The sequence below is a fragment of the Arachis stenosperma genome, chromosome 2 (genome assembly GCF_014773155.1).
Source record: "Arachis stenosperma cultivar V10309 chromosome 2, arast.V10309.gnm1.PFL2, whole genome shotgun sequence".
NCBI lineage: Eukaryota > Viridiplantae > Streptophyta > Magnoliopsida > Fabales > Fabaceae > Arachis > Arachis stenosperma.
The window spans coordinates 116,082,307-116,100,014 of record NC_080378.1 but is presented as its reverse complement, the minus strand read 5'-3'; the positions used below and the strand labels follow the sequence as shown (position 1 = coordinate 116,100,014).

At 30.1% G+C, this 17,708-nt stretch overlaps 2 protein-coding genes and 1 non-coding gene across 4 annotated transcripts; 1 reads left to right on the top strand and 2 right to left on the bottom strand.

The window, feature by feature from the left end:
- The first annotated feature begins 498 nt into the window (after window positions 1-498).
- On the top strand, window positions 499-2,234 carry LOC130961913 (U-box domain-containing protein 8-like). Its single transcript, XM_057887954.1, has 2 exons — window positions 499-893; window positions 1,416-2,234. Exons 1-2 carry the CDS (start codon window positions 861-863, stop codon window positions 1,656-1,658), a joined length of 276 nt encoding a protein of 91 aa, XP_057743937.1. The 5' UTR covers window positions 499-860; the 3' UTR covers window positions 1,659-2,234.
- Window positions 2,235-5,331: 3,097 nt separating this feature from the next.
- Window positions 5,332-5,404, bottom strand: TRNAR-ACG (transfer RNA arginine (anticodon ACG)). The gene has a single exon. It is a non-coding gene; the product is annotated as a tRNA-Arg (tRNA).
- A 236-nt stretch (window positions 5,405-5,640) lies between these two features.
- LOC130960429 (BTB/POZ domain-containing protein At1g03010-like) lies at window positions 5,641-9,579 on the bottom strand. Of its 2 annotated transcripts, none has more exons than XM_057885823.1 (4): window positions 9,333-9,579; window positions 7,917-7,983; window positions 6,635-7,843; window positions 5,641-6,364 (listed from the first exon to the last, which is right to left on the bottom strand). In XM_057885823.1, the coding sequence occupies exons 1-4, from the start codon at window positions 9,422-9,424 to the stop codon at window positions 5,828-5,830; spliced, it is 1,905 nt and encodes a 634-aa protein (XP_057741806.1). In that variant the 5' UTR covers window positions 9,425-9,579; the 3' UTR covers window positions 5,641-5,827. The 2 variants fall into 2 exon arrangements, with proteins under 2 accessions (XP_057741806.1, XP_057741807.1); XM_057885824.1 differs by lacking the exon at window positions 9,333-9,579 and adding an exon at window positions 8,129-8,449 and having other exon boundaries at window positions 5,642-6,364.
- Between the last annotated feature and the right edge of the window lie 8,129 nt (window positions 9,580-17,708).

Genomic DNA, 17,708 nt, shown 5'->3' with positions numbered 1-17,708 from the left:
GAAAGGGTGGTTCTTATGTTTGAGATGTGTTGTTTTAATTTGTTGTAATAAATGAATAAAGAGCTTTTTGAAATTAGTTTTTACTTAATTATCTTTATTTTAATTGACTTTTAGAATGATTTTAAACCTATTAAGAAAGTATTACCTATGAATATCTGGGGAAAAAAAAAAGAAAAGAAGAAGTTGATATTAATGTAAATACATAAATGTGCAGAAAATTTTGAACTTAGTTCTAAATTATAAAAAAAAAAATCATGAAGATCACCTGATAGAATTCTTTCCCAAGAAAGTTTAGTTGAAAAGGGAAAGTGAAAGGGAAAGAGAAATACCCCTTTGAAAGGGTTTTCTATTTTCTCTCTTTTCTCTCCGGTTTTTTTCTCTGTTTCGAATTACAACCTTCCTTATTTCAATTTCGGACGTTTCTTCGATGGGGAAAGTATTTTCTGGTCCTTAATGGACCAGGTAACGAAGTAAATTAATAAGAAATATGAGATCGGTTCACAAATAAGCAAAAGTAGCAATTAGGGATGAATTTCGAAAAAAAACAAAATGACAGGGAGGAAGCGAGAATCCATTAAATGTTTTATCCACGGTTCATACCCACAAGCACGCATCTCCTTCAGCATATTGATGGCTCCTGAAACATCCTTCCTTTTACACAGGCGGCGGAATTGAAGGAGAAGTTGAGGGGGCTGGTGAAGGCCATCGTGGAGGACGACGACTACACCACGCGCCACGCTGAAGACGCCATCGCCACTCTATCGACTCTTAGGGATTTGAAGAGAGCATCGCCCTCATTCTTCGATGATTTCAGCTTCCCCGTTCCTCCTGAATTTCGATGTCCCATTTCCACCGAGTTGATGACGGATCCTGTTATCTTGGCCACTGGACAGGTCACTCCTTCCTCCTTTTCCCTTCAATTTTGTTTACTTTTTTTTTTCTCTTCACGCTGTTTTATTTTTATTTTTTTTATGTTCTTCCTTTTTAGGCATCTAACCGCTTCCACATGTTCCTCGCCTCTCCGACAACCCAATTGTTCTGTTCATTATTGTTCTGTACTTTTTATTTTATTTGTTGGTAAAATTATTTATTTTTATCTGCTAATGGTAAATAGAACAGAGTGGTTCCAATTATTGATGTAATGCAGAATTATGGATTGTGCCTTGGAATCAAAATCATCCCTTTTCAACTCATTCCTTGAGTTTTGATCCATTAGTGAGATCAATTTCATTTTTTTTTGGGGTGCACTGGCTGCATGTTTAGTTCTTGTTTGGATTTGTTCATAGATTGAGACTAGGTTATTGTGTGCATTGGGAGAATAATGGCTCTGAGGCTGAGTTTTCTAATAGTTGTAACAAGAGAGTAGAAATCTGGGGTGGTGTTTTCATTCATTGATGTGTTGTTGCCAAATGCAGACTTATGATCGGGCATACATTCAGAGGTGGTTGAATGAAGGGCACAGAACATGCCCTCAAACCCAACAAGTCCTTTCTCAGGCACCACTGTTCATCGCTGTCTTACCATCAGCGCATGTCGCCACCACTGTTAGCACTCTCAGGCACTTTCCCGCCATGAAATTGATGGAGGCGGTGCTTTGCAATGTCTTCGAAACTGTCTTGAAAATTTTCGAACGGAAAAGCTCGGCTTTCGCTGACTGAGACATCGAAACCGAAGCCAAAAGTGACAAAATGGCACCATTAAGCTCCTCAGTTCCGTCGTTCAGAAGCTTCACGAGCTGCTACAATAATAAGCCTAGCATTTCTGCCTTCCACGCTTCCACCGCTTGGATTGAAAATTGCCGGCGAGAAACTCCAAAACTCTAACCGATGTGACCTTCGATTTCACAGATCCCTTCTCAAGAGTAAAAGCAATATCAAAAATGGAATTTTGATTTTAAAATAAAAAATTTGTCACTGGAACACTCAATCTTACCGCATATTATAATTATTAATTAGGAAGTTGAACCGGTTTGCAATTTTAACACTCAAATCAAACCAGACCAAGTTAAACCGGTTTGTAATTTTATCAAACTTTGAGTCAAATACATAATTTCTAATAAATGTCGTACGGATATCATCTTGACCATTGAAATAGCATCTTTTCATCTGGTCCACCAAGGTCTTAAAAATACTTTCCCCACCAAAGACAAAGCCTTCAATTTCATTCCTTTGTCCGAAAGATTATCACAATCACCTTATTTGCCCCTCTCGCGTGATTTTTTCACACGTGCAACTGTGCCCATGTCTATTTTTCACTTTTAACATTTTATTTTATTTTATTATAATGATTATTATTTTAAAAACAAAACATACAATTTGATAAGGTTGGAGAGTTGTAGCTAGTTGTTTCTAGAAGTTAGGTTATCTGGTTCCACGTGAAGCTAATATAACCCTTAGATTTAGTTTGATAAAATGTTTATTTTTTAAAAATAATTTATAAAAACTTTTTTTTTAAAGTATAGTTTTATATTTGATAAATTAAATTAAAAATAATTTTTGATAAATATAAATAATAACAATTATATTTGATAAACTAATTTTTAAGATTTAAAAACATTATAAAAGACATAAATTTAAACGTTAAATTAAAAAATTAGTTAATATGTGAAATTATATTATATTTTTAAATTTTAAAAAATACAAATTAATTTTTAAAAATTTCACTTTCTAAAAATATTGTGATCTTTTAAAAATTACAAATACAAAAATATAATTTTTTAATTTATCAAATATAAAATAAAAAATTTATACTTTTAAAAAATATAAATACTTTTTTAAAAAACTTTACTAAATTAAACCTTACTTTTATTGATATGCACTACTTTGCTAAATTAACATGTTAGCATAGTTTGTTACATAAATCTAAATATATATGGTGTATATTGAGATTTGAGGGCAATGGAACTGAAACTAAATTTAAAGCAGTCAAATTCAAACCTTAAGTACTTGACGCAAGTATATATTAGAACGTGGGTCAATGGAAAGTTCAAATGCTCTTTGGCTGAGCACTTTGGTTGAGTTGTGAGTTGTGACTCACTTATCTTCCAGCTAAGTACTAATAAGTAATAACAAACCCACTCAAACAAGTCAAATTAAATGAGTTTAATTTTGATTTTATTAGGTTTAAATATGGCGGTGTGAATATTACAAACCCTCTTTTAATTTGTAGTTATTCAGAAATTACAAAATGCAATTATGTTATACAATTTAAAACGATCTACTATAGATATTTAATTTATCTCAAGGATTTTGTACAAAAATAAAAAACATTTTTTGTAAAACATGTTAATTAAGGATATTATTCGTAGATTTTATTTTCTGATGGATATTTGATTAATTAATTCAAACAATGAGATATATTCATTAAATGTTAAATTTTTTTATAATTTAAAAAAATTAAAATATTCTAAAAATAGATAAATATATATACTAACATTAAAATACACTACATCAATATTTTTTGTATCAGTAGAATACTATTACTACCTGTGTCCTGTAATATAATATAATATAATAATATTATTTGTAAGTTTTATTCTTTAATAAATATTTAACTAATTAATTTAAACAATAAAATGTATATATTTTATTTGTAAATCATGCTAATTAAAATTGATACAAAATAAAAATTAGATTTATTAGAATAATTTATAATGAGTAGAATTTTGGTTAGCAAATATTAATTTTCATTTACTTTCAAATAAAATACTTTCTTAAAATATTTTGAAAAAAGTAAAATATGCATATTCATACCAAAACGCATTACATCAGTATTTTTAGTGTTAAAATACTACCTGTTGCAAGATAATATAATGATATAAGGATTTTGTATAAAAAAAAAATAAATATAAAAATAAAGCTTTTTTTGGTAAAACAAAACAGAATATAATAACCAAAGTCAAGCTTGTTTAAACTATCAACTATTAACCTGAAGTTCATCCAATAGATAGGAATTTTTATACTGAAGCCATAACTCAAAGGAGGTATGTTTTCACTGAACCTTGTGATTTGACCCTAACGCAGCAGGCTTCATATTTAGCTGTTTTAAAGTCGAAGAAGTGTCTCCTAAATCTACCAAACAATTTCCCGAGTTCTTCTCTCGATCTTTCCGGGTGATCTTGGAGAATTACTAGGTTCTCAATGTGTTCATATTTTTATCAAATACTATAACAAAATTAGATATAAATATATATATTTATGATATTCTAATTAAAAATAGCAACACTATTCGAATTCAAAAGTACCCATTATGCTTCTTCCGTTAGGGGCGGATTTTCAGCGGGAACGTAATAGGACGGCTTAAATTTGGATAATATCCGTCTTGGTATATATATATATATAAATTAAATTGGATTGGATATGATTAAAATTTTGATAATCTGTATTAAAATTATCGAATCGAATTAAATATGTGCAATTTTTTAGTTCGGATATGATCGGCACATTTGCGGATCGGATCAGATCAGATCAGATCTCGGATATATTCGCAAAACATATCAATATTTTAAAAAACTTATTTTTATTAAAAATTATCAATAAAATACTATTTTTTTACTTTTTAAAGATATTTACTTTTAAAATATTATTAAATATATTTTTCTTAAATAATAAAAAATATAATATATATATAATAATTATTAGTTAAAATAAATATAAAAAATATTTATTTATTTATTTATTTTTGTGAATCTGTGGATATACAGATACTTACATGAAATCTGCAATCCGATCTTATTTGTATGCAGATCCGATAATCTTGTGGATCGGAATCAGATAAATATCGCGGATATGTGAATCAGATCTGATCCATGAACACCTCTATATATAATATATGTAAATTAATTAGTAAAATAATTAATAATATTATATTATTTTTAAAATTTTATTTTAATTTATGTTATTTATGTGATAATGATTATATAAATTTTAAAATTTTATTTTATTTGTTAGATTTTAATAATTATAGGAACAAATAAGAGTGAGGCGAGTACTAATGAAAACAACTTAGAGTTTAATTTTTTATTATTTATAAGTAGGAGCCGAACAAATTTTATACAAATTATTGTAACATAAGACAGAATTGAATAAGACAAAAATCCGTCCATACTTAATTGGCACTCCTAATTCTAGTTATAAAAAAAATTTATTTACCAATAACACTTAAAAAGTCTTCTTTCTCACTCAAATACTTCTGTAAAAATTAAAATTAAAAAATAAACCATAATAATAAATTTGAGATTGGCTTAAATGGTAAGTCTAAAAGATAACCTATATACCAACTTTCTCTCATATAGTCATATGTCCATTATAGATAATTATAGATTAAAAACCACGACTCCACTGGGGATCGAACCCAGAATCTCTGGTTCCGTAGACCAGCGCCTTATCCATTGGGCCATGGAGTCACTGTTTCCCGTTTACTCATTTTTACTATGAGTAACTATTATTTAATTGAAGTGTAAAGTACAGCGAAAGCGTAAGCATAAGATACAATTCGAGCATATCCTATTTTCATATAAACACAATGATAGTGTATTGCTAAACTCTAAAGTCTAAAGCATACGCGAAAGTGCAAAACCATGTCTAAATTAAGAATTAAGATACATTGTTCCCTACCAACCAAAAAAAAAAAAGATACATTGTTCCCTTAATGATTCCTGCAACGAACACATATATGATATATCAATCCATAAACAGTGATAAAAGAAATTAAAAAATTATCCACAAGAAAAATAGGAAACAATCATGCCATGCATTGATACACACTATACATTATGTCGTACTAATATATTTAGGGATATATATTACACATTATTATACTATACTAGTCATGAAACTGAGTGACGCCTTCTCCTAGGGAAAGGGAATCTGCTTTCTGAACTAGCACCATTTGGCTTAATGCTAGATATCCTAAATAGAATATTAATTTTGCTAAGTTTTCTTGACAATGATTTGAATAGCCTGCTTGCAGAGCGTGTCTTTACAAGCCCCTGCTTCATTGAAACGTGATCTTTCTCCAAATCAGTTAGCCTCATTCGCATTCTCGCAACCTCCAGCTTCAGCTCCCGGTTCTCTCTTCGCACGGAAGCGTAGTTGTCTCGCGGAGAAATGGCTCCGCTTCCTGCTCCGCTCCCGGAGCGTTGAGGGAACTGGCCGTTGAATCCTCCGCCGAAGAAGATCTGGTTGTGTCCTCCGTTCATTGCGTTTCGCAGCCGGATTTGCTCGAAGTAAAGAACTTGAACCGCCATTTGTACCGGCAGCCTTTCGTTTTGCGCTGCATGGCTGCATGCTTCTTGAGTCAGTTTCTGACAATCAATGGCCTTGCAAAGACGGTATCGATCTGAGTCCTTTATGTTTGGATGAACCTGCACAAGAAAAAAGCAAACAAATCAAAGACAATAGTCTAGTTTTAAAAATATAATTATTTATTCATACAGCTTCTCCTATCAACTTAAATTTTTGAAACTAGTAGTTTCATGACATAATATCAGAACTTCCATAAAATTTAGCTTAAGATCCTATTTGCTTAAATTTTTTGGGAGAAGTAGTTTCATGATAGTTTCGAGCAATTCTTAGTTATTGTCTACCTAAGAATTTATCTTACCATAAAAACAAAATCGAGAAAGAATTCTTACCTTAAGGAAGATATCAACAGCTCTATAGAGACCATCACTAACTACTCTGGCATGATCCGGAAGTAGCTCTGTAAGCAATATAAACTTGGATGGTGACAAGTTCGGATCCAATGCTACTTCAGTTAGAAAATTGTCCAACAATTTTGAGACCTTAATAATTGAGCTTTGTTTTGGAGATCCAGGACTGTCATAGTCATAAACCATTTCGCTTTCGTCTCGCATTCGATTATCTTCCTCCTCCTCCTCATCCAAGTTCAAGAAAATGGAAAATATCCTCACAATTGAATCCATGTCATAAATTATTGCTGTGTTCTGCAAATTTTGCTGCGAATTTGTTGGAATTAGTATGTCTTCAAGGATTGCCTGGTCAAGCTGTAGGCCAATCCTTCTCTCCAGATCGGATCTGCACGACGAAGAAGCGAACACAGCAATTGCAGCCTTCAACAAGCTGGATAGAAACGCCATTGGAACGGGACTTTTCCTTGATTGCGTAGGCAGCAAGCTAACAATGGCTTCCACAATTATCCTCTGTCTCTTTTGCAACTCCAAGTCAGATGAACTTCCCTTGAAAAATTGAGGATCCTTGCTAATACTAACAATCCCCTGAAGCGAATTGTGCGCGTAATTTATCAAGATCTTGCTGATCATTTCTTGTTTTAGTCCCTTCGACTTCACGGCCGTCAGAACTCTCTGGAAGAATTCAAGGCTAAGAATATTGAGAGACTTTCCCCACCAATCCGACGGCGTCTCCGGTTCCATGCTAGAAATAGTCTTGGAAGGGAAGTTATGATCCAATTTCAACAATCCAGAGGTAAGCTGCTCTTTACATGCATTATTCGCAATTGCATTGATTAGCCTGCTAACAAGGTTGATCTCTTCTGAGTATGGAAGAAGATTTTCGCAGCGATGAAGCACGGTTATGGTGCTTGATGTGTTAGGTAGAACGGTATCCTTTAAATATGATTCAACTCTTGTTTCCAAGTTCTTCTCTGCATACTCCTCTGTCATTTCAAGAAAGTGTGATACACATTTTAGAATAGCAACATTAGAGAGTGTTAATTCAAGATTGATTCCATAGCAGAATTTCGCAGCTAGCTCGAACGATTCTAGGCCGCCCGGCACGTTCGCCAGACTTATGCGCGAAACCTTCGAGTCTTTAGCCTCTAACAGCAGTTTCCTTATTCTTCCACTCTTAGAAACCAGAGGAAACTGTGGAAAAAAAATGCACATAACTTAGATATATGCTGAATAATGCAGAAACCTAAAAGAAAAATGGTGTTACCTTGTGAAGTGCAAAGCTAGAAGATCCAACTTCAATTGTAAAATCACTAGATACATCAGAAATTGGCCTGGAACAAACAAATCTAGCTGAATAATTGAATGACTTAGACATGGTATTTAAAGCAAGAATTGCAGCAACACATTGTATTATAAATTATAGTTCTTAATCAAAAATGAAAAATTATGTGTTTTCTTGGTGCAGCATGTACTTACAATCAATTAAATGCACAAAAATGGAGTCTCAATCTTTTTCTGTATGTGTTGTGTTGTGTACACTCCACAAAACCAAAAGACAATATGTGTATCTTTCCATGATCTAGTGCTGCAGTTGAAGGATGGACCCAACTAAATAAAAACAACTTTTTTAGTGGGACTATATGTTTTGTCAGTTACTTCAGACAGTATGGTTACACAAGGTTAAGTCCAAATTTAATAATGGAGTATTGGTTGTGACACTTTATATGGTGTGGAACTGTGGATGGAACCCCCTTAAAATTTAATCCATAATATCACCAGTGAAAAAATGAGAAGTGGAAACTACACAAATATTTTCACATATCAATTGCAATTTCTGTAAAATTTTAGAGTAGAACTATTGTCAAAATTTGGTGCCTCCCAACTCATTTTGCACTTCCAAAATTACTTACATGTGGCTTGACAATGAAAGAATAGAAAAATTCAGATGTGACTTGAGACAAAAGACTTTTTCATATAGATGGTGAGGCATTTATCACACCAATTCTGCACTTATTTCATAGTTTTACTAACTATGATGTGTAGTAATCCACATTTTTATTTATTAAATATAATAATATAAGATTAGTTAAAATAGTATAAATATTTTATATTTTAAATAAAAAATCTTAGTTCAACTCTTAAAAAATAGAAATATAGATAGTAGATAAATACCTACTACCAATTACACAACTTTAAGCAGGAAAAAAAGAAAAAAGAAAAAAGAAAAAAGAAACACAGAAGAATACAAGGATTACATCAAGATTTGGTCAAGGGTTATTGGTTAAAATAGAAGATAAGACAAAAAAATAAAGTGTGATGAATTTTGTAACTAAAATTGAAAACAATAAACAATTAAAAAAAAAAGTTATTAAAAGAAAAACTAAATAAAACAGGTGTATTTTAGCTGTATTCCTTCTGAAAGAACTGAACATTGAAGCATAAAAAGAACAAGAGACTAAGAAGTGCAACAAATAAGATTGAGAGACCAGAAAACTAAAATCAAAATTTTAAAATTTTATTCATAACATGTCATGAAGTTATCTTTTCTAAATAGTTAAGCAGTTAATTATAGGCAGATAAACAAGTATATCTGACTAACATATAAAATAAAATAGAACAATAAATAAATAAAATGGAATTAAGCATATATGTTTCAAGAGCAAGAAAACTAATTAATTACCATTCAGTGGCATGCCTTATGCTTGAACTTGGACGGAAGGTTCTTTTTCCTGAAATGCTAGGCTTCAATTCACCAACAGTTACCACTCCCATCTCCAAGAAGAAAATAAAGAAAAAGGAAAAAAAAATGAACCTTGAAATTATTATGAATGAAACCTTAGCTTATGCACACCCCAGTAGATTAAAAAGAAAGAACTATATTTGCATCATTCTTCTGAAGAAGTGAAGGCAACATTGAACTTATTATGCAATTGCTAAAGGGTAGTGTGGTGTGTGGTGATGACTTTGAAAATTTATATTATTTATTATTGTTATTATTGTAAGAGTTTATAATGATTAAAAAAAAAAAACTTGAAGTAAAGTCAAGAGGGAAAACGCAGGTGTGGTTGCACTTTTCGGTGAAAGGTGATGAATAAAGTGTGACTTTTAATTTCTTTTGTTTTTGTTACAATGTTTTTTGTCTTAAGAAATTGCAGGAATCCGGAGGAATTGCAGTGCTTTTAGGGGGTTTGTAATAATGACTAGGGAAAGCTATTCACATAAACATTATTATCATCATAAACTAGCTCTATTATGTGTAAAGCAAAGTAGAAATTAATAGGATGAGTTGGATTACATGATTATAATGAGAAGTTGAGAACCATGCTATATTATATTATAGATTAGATTATTTACTAGTTATTAATTAATTTAAGTATTAAAATATTCAATTTAATTTTATATATATATATTTTTTTTGGTGACTATATTTTTATTTTATTTATTTAGTTAATAGATTATATTTTATATTAATAGATTTGGAGTTTTTTTTATCTTTAATAATAAAATTGTGGTAGTAAAATGAAATTAAATAATTTTAATAGTAACCATAATATAATTTTATACCATTTTTAGAATAGTGCAATAGAAAATTCATAAAAAATTGTATAGATGTTTAGAGATTTATATTTTTAAAATGGATATGATTGTCTTTTTAAAAAGATATAAAAATAACTTTACAATCTTAATATTTTCATAAATTTGAGCTCACTTAATGAGTTGATGTTAATTATGGCCTAGCAATTGAAGTTTAGTGCAGTGTATGTATCTTCCTCCATAAATAATTAAGGGAAGTGCTAGGTAACTAATAATTTTCTTGCATAATATGAATAATTATTAATTAAATTAAAATACACTATATTTTTAAATTATTAATCTAAATCTTAATATTAGAATAATTATCCGTACACCTAATTAAAAAAATATTCGATATATCTATTGTTCACATTGTTTAGTATTTTTATTACCTACGTATTCTTTTCCAATAATTAAATTCACACATTCTTTTTAATAAATAAATATCAGGCACATATGATGGCATGGTTCTGACATAATAACTTAAATGAAATGTGACAACTGTTGGAATAATAATAATGGTCATAATGAGGCCATCAAAATCTTTTCTTGTAGTAGGTAACCAGGATTTCGTTATTTTTTTAAGGAAAAAAATATTTTTATACCTTTTGTATTAACTATTATAGATACAACTTTTTGTTTCTTAAAAGAAATTAAAGCTTATTCTTTCTCTACTGAATTCATACTTGTGTAAATATTGTAATATATGTTCATAATTATACCAATATTCTCATTAATCTTGTCAAAAAGCCTATCATTAATAATAATATTATGTATATTATATAATTAATAGAAATAGAGTAATATTAATATTATAATTTTACTATTAGAATAATATTTCAATTAATATTTGAATTAGATTTATCTAAATTAAAAGTAATAGTTAACATAGCATTTTTTATTAATTTATACTGATACTTTATTATAAAATATAAAAATATTATTTTAAGAACGCGTGTCGTCTCTGTAAAATTATTTATTTCTAGATGGGAAGACAATATTCTCTTTAGTTGTCATTTATTGTGTACTATTCTTGATTGGCAGATAACATTATTATTATGCATGTGAAAATTATGTGATTCATAATTAGAAAACATCAATCACTAATAAATTCTTTTGATATATATATGTTCAGGAAATTTTCTTCACTGTTATCACTTTTTGTTTGTTAATTCTGTTTCTGGGAAGCATCAATTTATATAAAGCAAAGTCACAGGCTTTTACAGCTTCACCTTCCAGGGAATTACACATGTCCACATTGCAGGTGGCCCTATTGCTCTGAAATTTATTTTTTTTGAACAAAAGAGGCTCAACACAGTAAAGTGGAGCAAAGAAACTAGGATAGCTAGATAAGCACAGACATAATTGGAAAGCTGGTATCCGTTGTCATCTTCGGCATTGCTCTAAAATTTATTACTACAGTCAAATAGTAATAATTAATAGAAACTAAAAAGTTCATTGAAAAATCAACTTCTAAGGATTAGCCAATTAATTTGTATAAATAAATGTTAAAAATTTAAATTTGTTGGCGATAAATTTTTAAATAAAGTTTAGACCGTGATAAATTAATTTTTAATTTGTTACAAAATGAAACAAAAGACTTCTAAAAGTATTTCACATATATATCTTCATTGTGTAAAATTTTTTTACTCTTTGTATTAAAAATAATTGATAAAAATAAAAAGAACATGTACTTAATACTTGATAATAATTTTTCAAAAAATTATACTTGATAATTCGTCTCTTAAATCTTAATTGTTATAAGTCTAAATTTGAGTTTGGAGAACTAAAATTAAAGAATGCTATTATTTTTTATGTTATTTCATTTAGGTCAACCAGATTAATTAAATTCTTAATAATAAAATTTGATTAAAAAAAAATCTTAAAAACAATGCTTTTAGTATTTTTCTTTTTCTTTTTTTTTTCCTTTAAATACAGCTTGTCTGACTTCAAAGTTCAAAGTGGACCAAATGCATCCAAGCTGAAGAATGAGATCCCAAGACAACATGATGCTTTTGTTAGGCCCAAAAACATTTATGTGTGATGAAAAAATGAAAATTCTATCATAGTGTTTCTTTGTCTAATGATGCCATATTGAAAAATATTTGTTTGATTAAGGCACAACATATTATTCTTGTATGTAGTTTGGAGACACAGGAATCTCAACTCTATTAATTTGTGAGATTTTGTCTAAATTGATAACACAAGAATTCATATAAACAAATAATGTCCAAGCTAATTAAGTAAACATAATAACTTTCTTTAATAAGAAAAAAAATAAAGTGATTTGTTTTGGTCCTGGCTAATTATTAAGTTACACTAATACTTTATAGTTATAGCCCTATCATCGCTATCATAAAGATCAATTATAAAACGGATGTATGAAGAATCAATCATGGGCCTTGCTGCATCATTTGGGAAAAAAAAATTGTTTCTCCTTTGCAAGAAAATTTTCATACTTGAATGTTAAATTAGATAGTGTTCTGAACATTTATAATAAAATAACACTTTATGAATAATATTGGATTGTAATTTTATTTTGAATAATATATAAATAAAAAAATTATTTGTATGCTAAAATCAACTACTAAAATCGGTTAATAATATATTTATATATAAATATATATGTAGTTTAATTTATTTTTAATGTGTATTTTAATATATATTTTATACTAATGACTAGTTATGGTGATTGATTTTAATGTATTCGTGAATGTTATCCAATTTTCTTTAAATTAAAGAATAAGTGGTGAAAATAATAAAGCTCATAGTTTATGTTGATATTTTGTAATGAAATATGTAAAAAAAGTAGACATGTGATAGTTGTTGGAATTAATTCATGTATTAGGAGTTTATGACTTTATGGATAGTTGGGTTTTCTTTACATACAATTTGTTTAATTTGTGACCCATCACAATATAATTCAATAACAATAACCATATACGAAATTATAAGGGATAAGTATTATTTTGGTCTCTCACGTTGAGGGTCGGAATCGAACTCGTTTTTGGTGTATATTTTGATTTAAAATCATCTTTAACGTGTTTTTTTGTATTAAACTCGTCCTTTTAATTTTTTTGGACAAAAATGTCCTCCACTACTATCAGCATCTTTACCTCCATCACCACCAGCACCTTTACTCCCACCACCACCACCACCACCACCAGCACCTTTACCTCCACCGCCAAGAAAAATAACATCAATAAAATCAACACAAATTCAACAAATCCACAAATCAGAAATTCAACAAATCAACACAAATTCAACAAATCCAGAAATAAAAAATTCAACAAATGAACCCAAATTCAACAAATCAACCCAAATTCAACAACCAAATCAAAATCAGAAGCAGAGGCAATCACAAATGCAGAAGCAGAAGCAGTCATAGAATCAGAAACAGAAACTCAAGCAGAAGCATATGCATAAGAAGAAGATACTGATGCAGAAGCCGAAGCTGCAGAAGCAGATGCAGCAGAAGAAGAAACAGAAAAAGCAGATGCAAAACCACCGGCGCTTGGCCACCCATCCCCAGCGGCGGCGACAGAGCGTCCAGGGACCGGCGACGCACTCCACCCTCAGATCCCTCTCTCTCCTCGACCACCCATCACCCGTGGACCAGCTCAGCCTCGGATCCCTCTCTCTCTTCTTCGTGCGCCGCCCTCCTCGCGTCGTTCTCCTCTTCCCGGTGACGGTCCTCCCTTCCACCGGCGCTCCCTCTCTCTTTCCCCTCTTCTCTTCTCCCCCGTTGCAGCCCTCTCCTTTCTTCTTTCTTCCGGCGACGACGACGACAGCTCCAAGCTTCGCCGGTGCCGTCCCCTCCCCCTTCCCCTTCCCCTTCCCCCTCCCCCTTCCCCTTCCCCTTCCCTCCCCCTTCGCATTTTCTTTCGGCCCCCCACCCCCAAAAACACGTTTTCTCCCCCTCCCCCTTCCAACTTCCAAAACGTGTTTTCTTTTATTTTATAATTTTTTTATTAAAGTAGGGATATTTTTGGAATAAAATTATTTTTTTTAAAAAATGACGATTTTAATACAAAAAAATACGTTAAGGATGATTTTAAATCAAAATATGCACTAGGGACGGATTATTCCGATCCTCAACGTGAGAGACCAAAACAGTACTTATCCCAAATTATAATGACACCATTGCCTTTTCATATTTATTTTTTTAAATGATGGTATCAACTATCAAACAACCATATTATTCATACATGCATACAAATTAAACTCTTTTAATTTTAATTTATAAATCCTAAACTCCTATTAATTAAACTTTTTATTGAATTAAACAATATAATGTATCAATTTCCTTATTAACTGTAGTCCATCATTATTAGTCACGCACGAAGTTAATTTTTCAGTGAAACACGCAGCATCTTATTAAGTTAAAAATAAAATTAAATACTTAATTCACAGGATGGTGACAAAGATTTTCAATTAATTTTCTTGTTCTCTTCTGAATCTTGATCCACAATTTGCCTGAAATCATGCAAAGACGTATTCAATGGGGGCAACCATGTCTCCACTAGTGCAAGACAAGCATGCATTTGCAGGCAAGAATTACGGCTAAATTTGCATTCTTCATGGACCCACCACCCTATTTATATTTAATTTTCATATATAATTATAAATATAAGCATTTAATTTTCAAATAGTGCAAATAGTTTTATACAAACGATATCACATCAATAAAAATTATTGATTTTGAAATAAACATAATACTTTATAATAATGTAATCGTGTTATCATTACATTAAACTAAACTTTAATTATAATGATTTATATATTATTTGTTTCATATTTTCCGATTTGATGGAAAACTCCTCTGACCAATGAGTTATATTGTAACATTACGTAAATCATAAATGTTAAAGAGAAAAAAAAGTCTAAACTTTAGCAACAATAATAAATATTAAATAAAATAAATTCAAATATTTTTGATTAATTTTTTTTGAATAAACTACTACAAATATATTCGAATAATTTTGTTATTAATAAAAATATATTCAAATTTTGTTATCAAATTTTTAGTAATTTATCATTTTTTTATTATCAAATATATTCGTAGGTAAATCATACATGAAACACTAACTCTATGATTGCTATAGTTACATTACTACATATCTTAATGTAATTATTGGCCATATATTAAATTCTTATCATGAATTGTATACGTGCATCACCTCTCTTATGTCCAAGTATTTTCTTCACTTTGGCTTGATGGATTAAGCTTAAGATTTGGTGTGTTATTCAACTTAGCTAAATTAATCACATACATATTTTTTTTATTCCTTTGATAGGTTAAAAATTAATCTATCACATATAATTAAGCTCTATTTAAAATTTATTATTAGTCAATAAATTATTACATATATACATAAGACGAAATTTAAATCTTGACACTTTCTTAAACAGACTAGTAAAATAACTATTAGATTAATCTGAGATTCAACACATTAGAAAAATTAAACATCTTTTTTTTTTTTATCTTGTTAACCAAGATATTTTTGTATAACTTTTAGTTTGATCTTTTTTAAATATTCAAATTATAATTTATTCCATTTCAAAAAAAAAAAAAATCGTTATGAAATCAAAAGAAGGTTATCTAACAACTACTGCATATCATTTGAATTTTCTTTTATTAAACATATCACTCTTTTATCCGAAGTTGTAAGTGTGTTTAGTTCCCCAAAATAACAAGTACTTATTTATCTTTATGTGCTTTTTAATTCCTTTTAGAATATACGTGACAATGACATAGTTTATTGCCTTTTCTTGTTAGAGGAAAAGAAAAAAGGAAAAGGGAAACAACGTAAGTTAATCGAATTTTTAAGCCTCCCAATATAAAGGTTTATGAAATTCCCGCCTTTACTTTTACTCAAACTTCACGTTCAATAAATAATGAACGTAAATATTATGAAATATTAACATAGCCATTACAAAAATAAAACAGTGATGATATTAAAGAAAATTAAAGAAAAATTACTAAACATTTGGTGTTGCCGTTGTACATGTTTTTTTTTGTTTTTTTGGTCAAGTTTTTTTTTTTGGTCGGACAACTCCCCATTTTAGGTTACACAACACACACCCACCCACACACACTAAAGGTTTTATCACTACCCAGCTATAGCTGGGATTCGAACCTGAGATGTGACTTCTATGAGGCCAACATATTGGCCATTAGTGCAATGCCTCGGCCACAGGTTTTTTTTTTCTATTCAAAAGTTTAGGTAAACTAGACATGGATCAACGCATCAAGGTCATGGTTCCGAACCTACGACCCTGGAAGTAGGCCCAAATAAATTTGCGAAAGTAATTAAAAATCATCAATTTTTGAACAAAAAAAATTTTCATCAATTAAAAGAATCTACCGTTCATGATAAAAAAATAAATCTACAGTTCTGTATATAGTTGTCAGAATTGAACTGAAAATTAAACCGATCAAACTATTGAATTAGTGGTTCAACCAATAAATCACTAGTTAAACAGGTTAACCCGGTCTCATGCATGATCAATTTTTTTTCTATTATTATTTTTTTGGATTACAATTGTTGCATTAGAAGTTAATCCTTGTTTTTGAAAATTTGGTGTTTCCAATGGTGTATTTGATGAAGATATCCTAATCAACTAGGAACAATATACAATAATAATCCACCAGGAATAATATACATCTGCAACAACATATAACAACAATATATTACACTATTAAAACAAAAAATTGAACAATCTAGCAGGAATTAACAAGTTATAAATTATAATCAACCAAATATAATCAACACATTTAGATGATCAATATCGTTAATCAATTAATTCTAACTAAAATACTGAAATACTAAATAACTTAAAAAAATAAAAAACACATACCTAATGCACGGCGGGCAGATCAAAGAAAAGGGAGACTGGAGACCAAGCACAGCGTCAACAACGACGACAAGGACGACCAAAGACACGACGGCGACAACAACATAGACGACGAGCCAGGATGCACAAGGGCCACCGAGACGAGTTAGAGTAGCCGACGATATCGCAGCAATTGTGTGGTGGCAGTGGTGCTGGCCGGTGGTAGGGCGATGCGAGCTTCTCTGAGTCACATAGAGTTAGGTCTCACTGTTTCAGGTGGGTTTAGGAATTTGGAAAAATGGACATTCGAGTAAGTTAGTCGTTTTAGCCTTTTAGTTTTTTTTTTAAACTTGAAAACGACGCAGTTTCAGATTGAGGACGAAAAAAAAAAGTCTGAATCGGTCCGAGTTTTTCAAATATTCAACTTATAATAGCTTATAAACAAAACATAGTGGGTGATAAAGAAATAAAAAATAGTTTTATTTTCACATTGCACAAATTGAATCATTCAATTTGTGATGAAATAAAAAAATTTTCAGTGTAAAATAAATTGAAGGATTCTGTTTACATGCATGTTTGAAAATATCTAATTCCAATATTCAAACTTTTATTTTTTCTTAACATTATGTTCTAATAAACACATTTT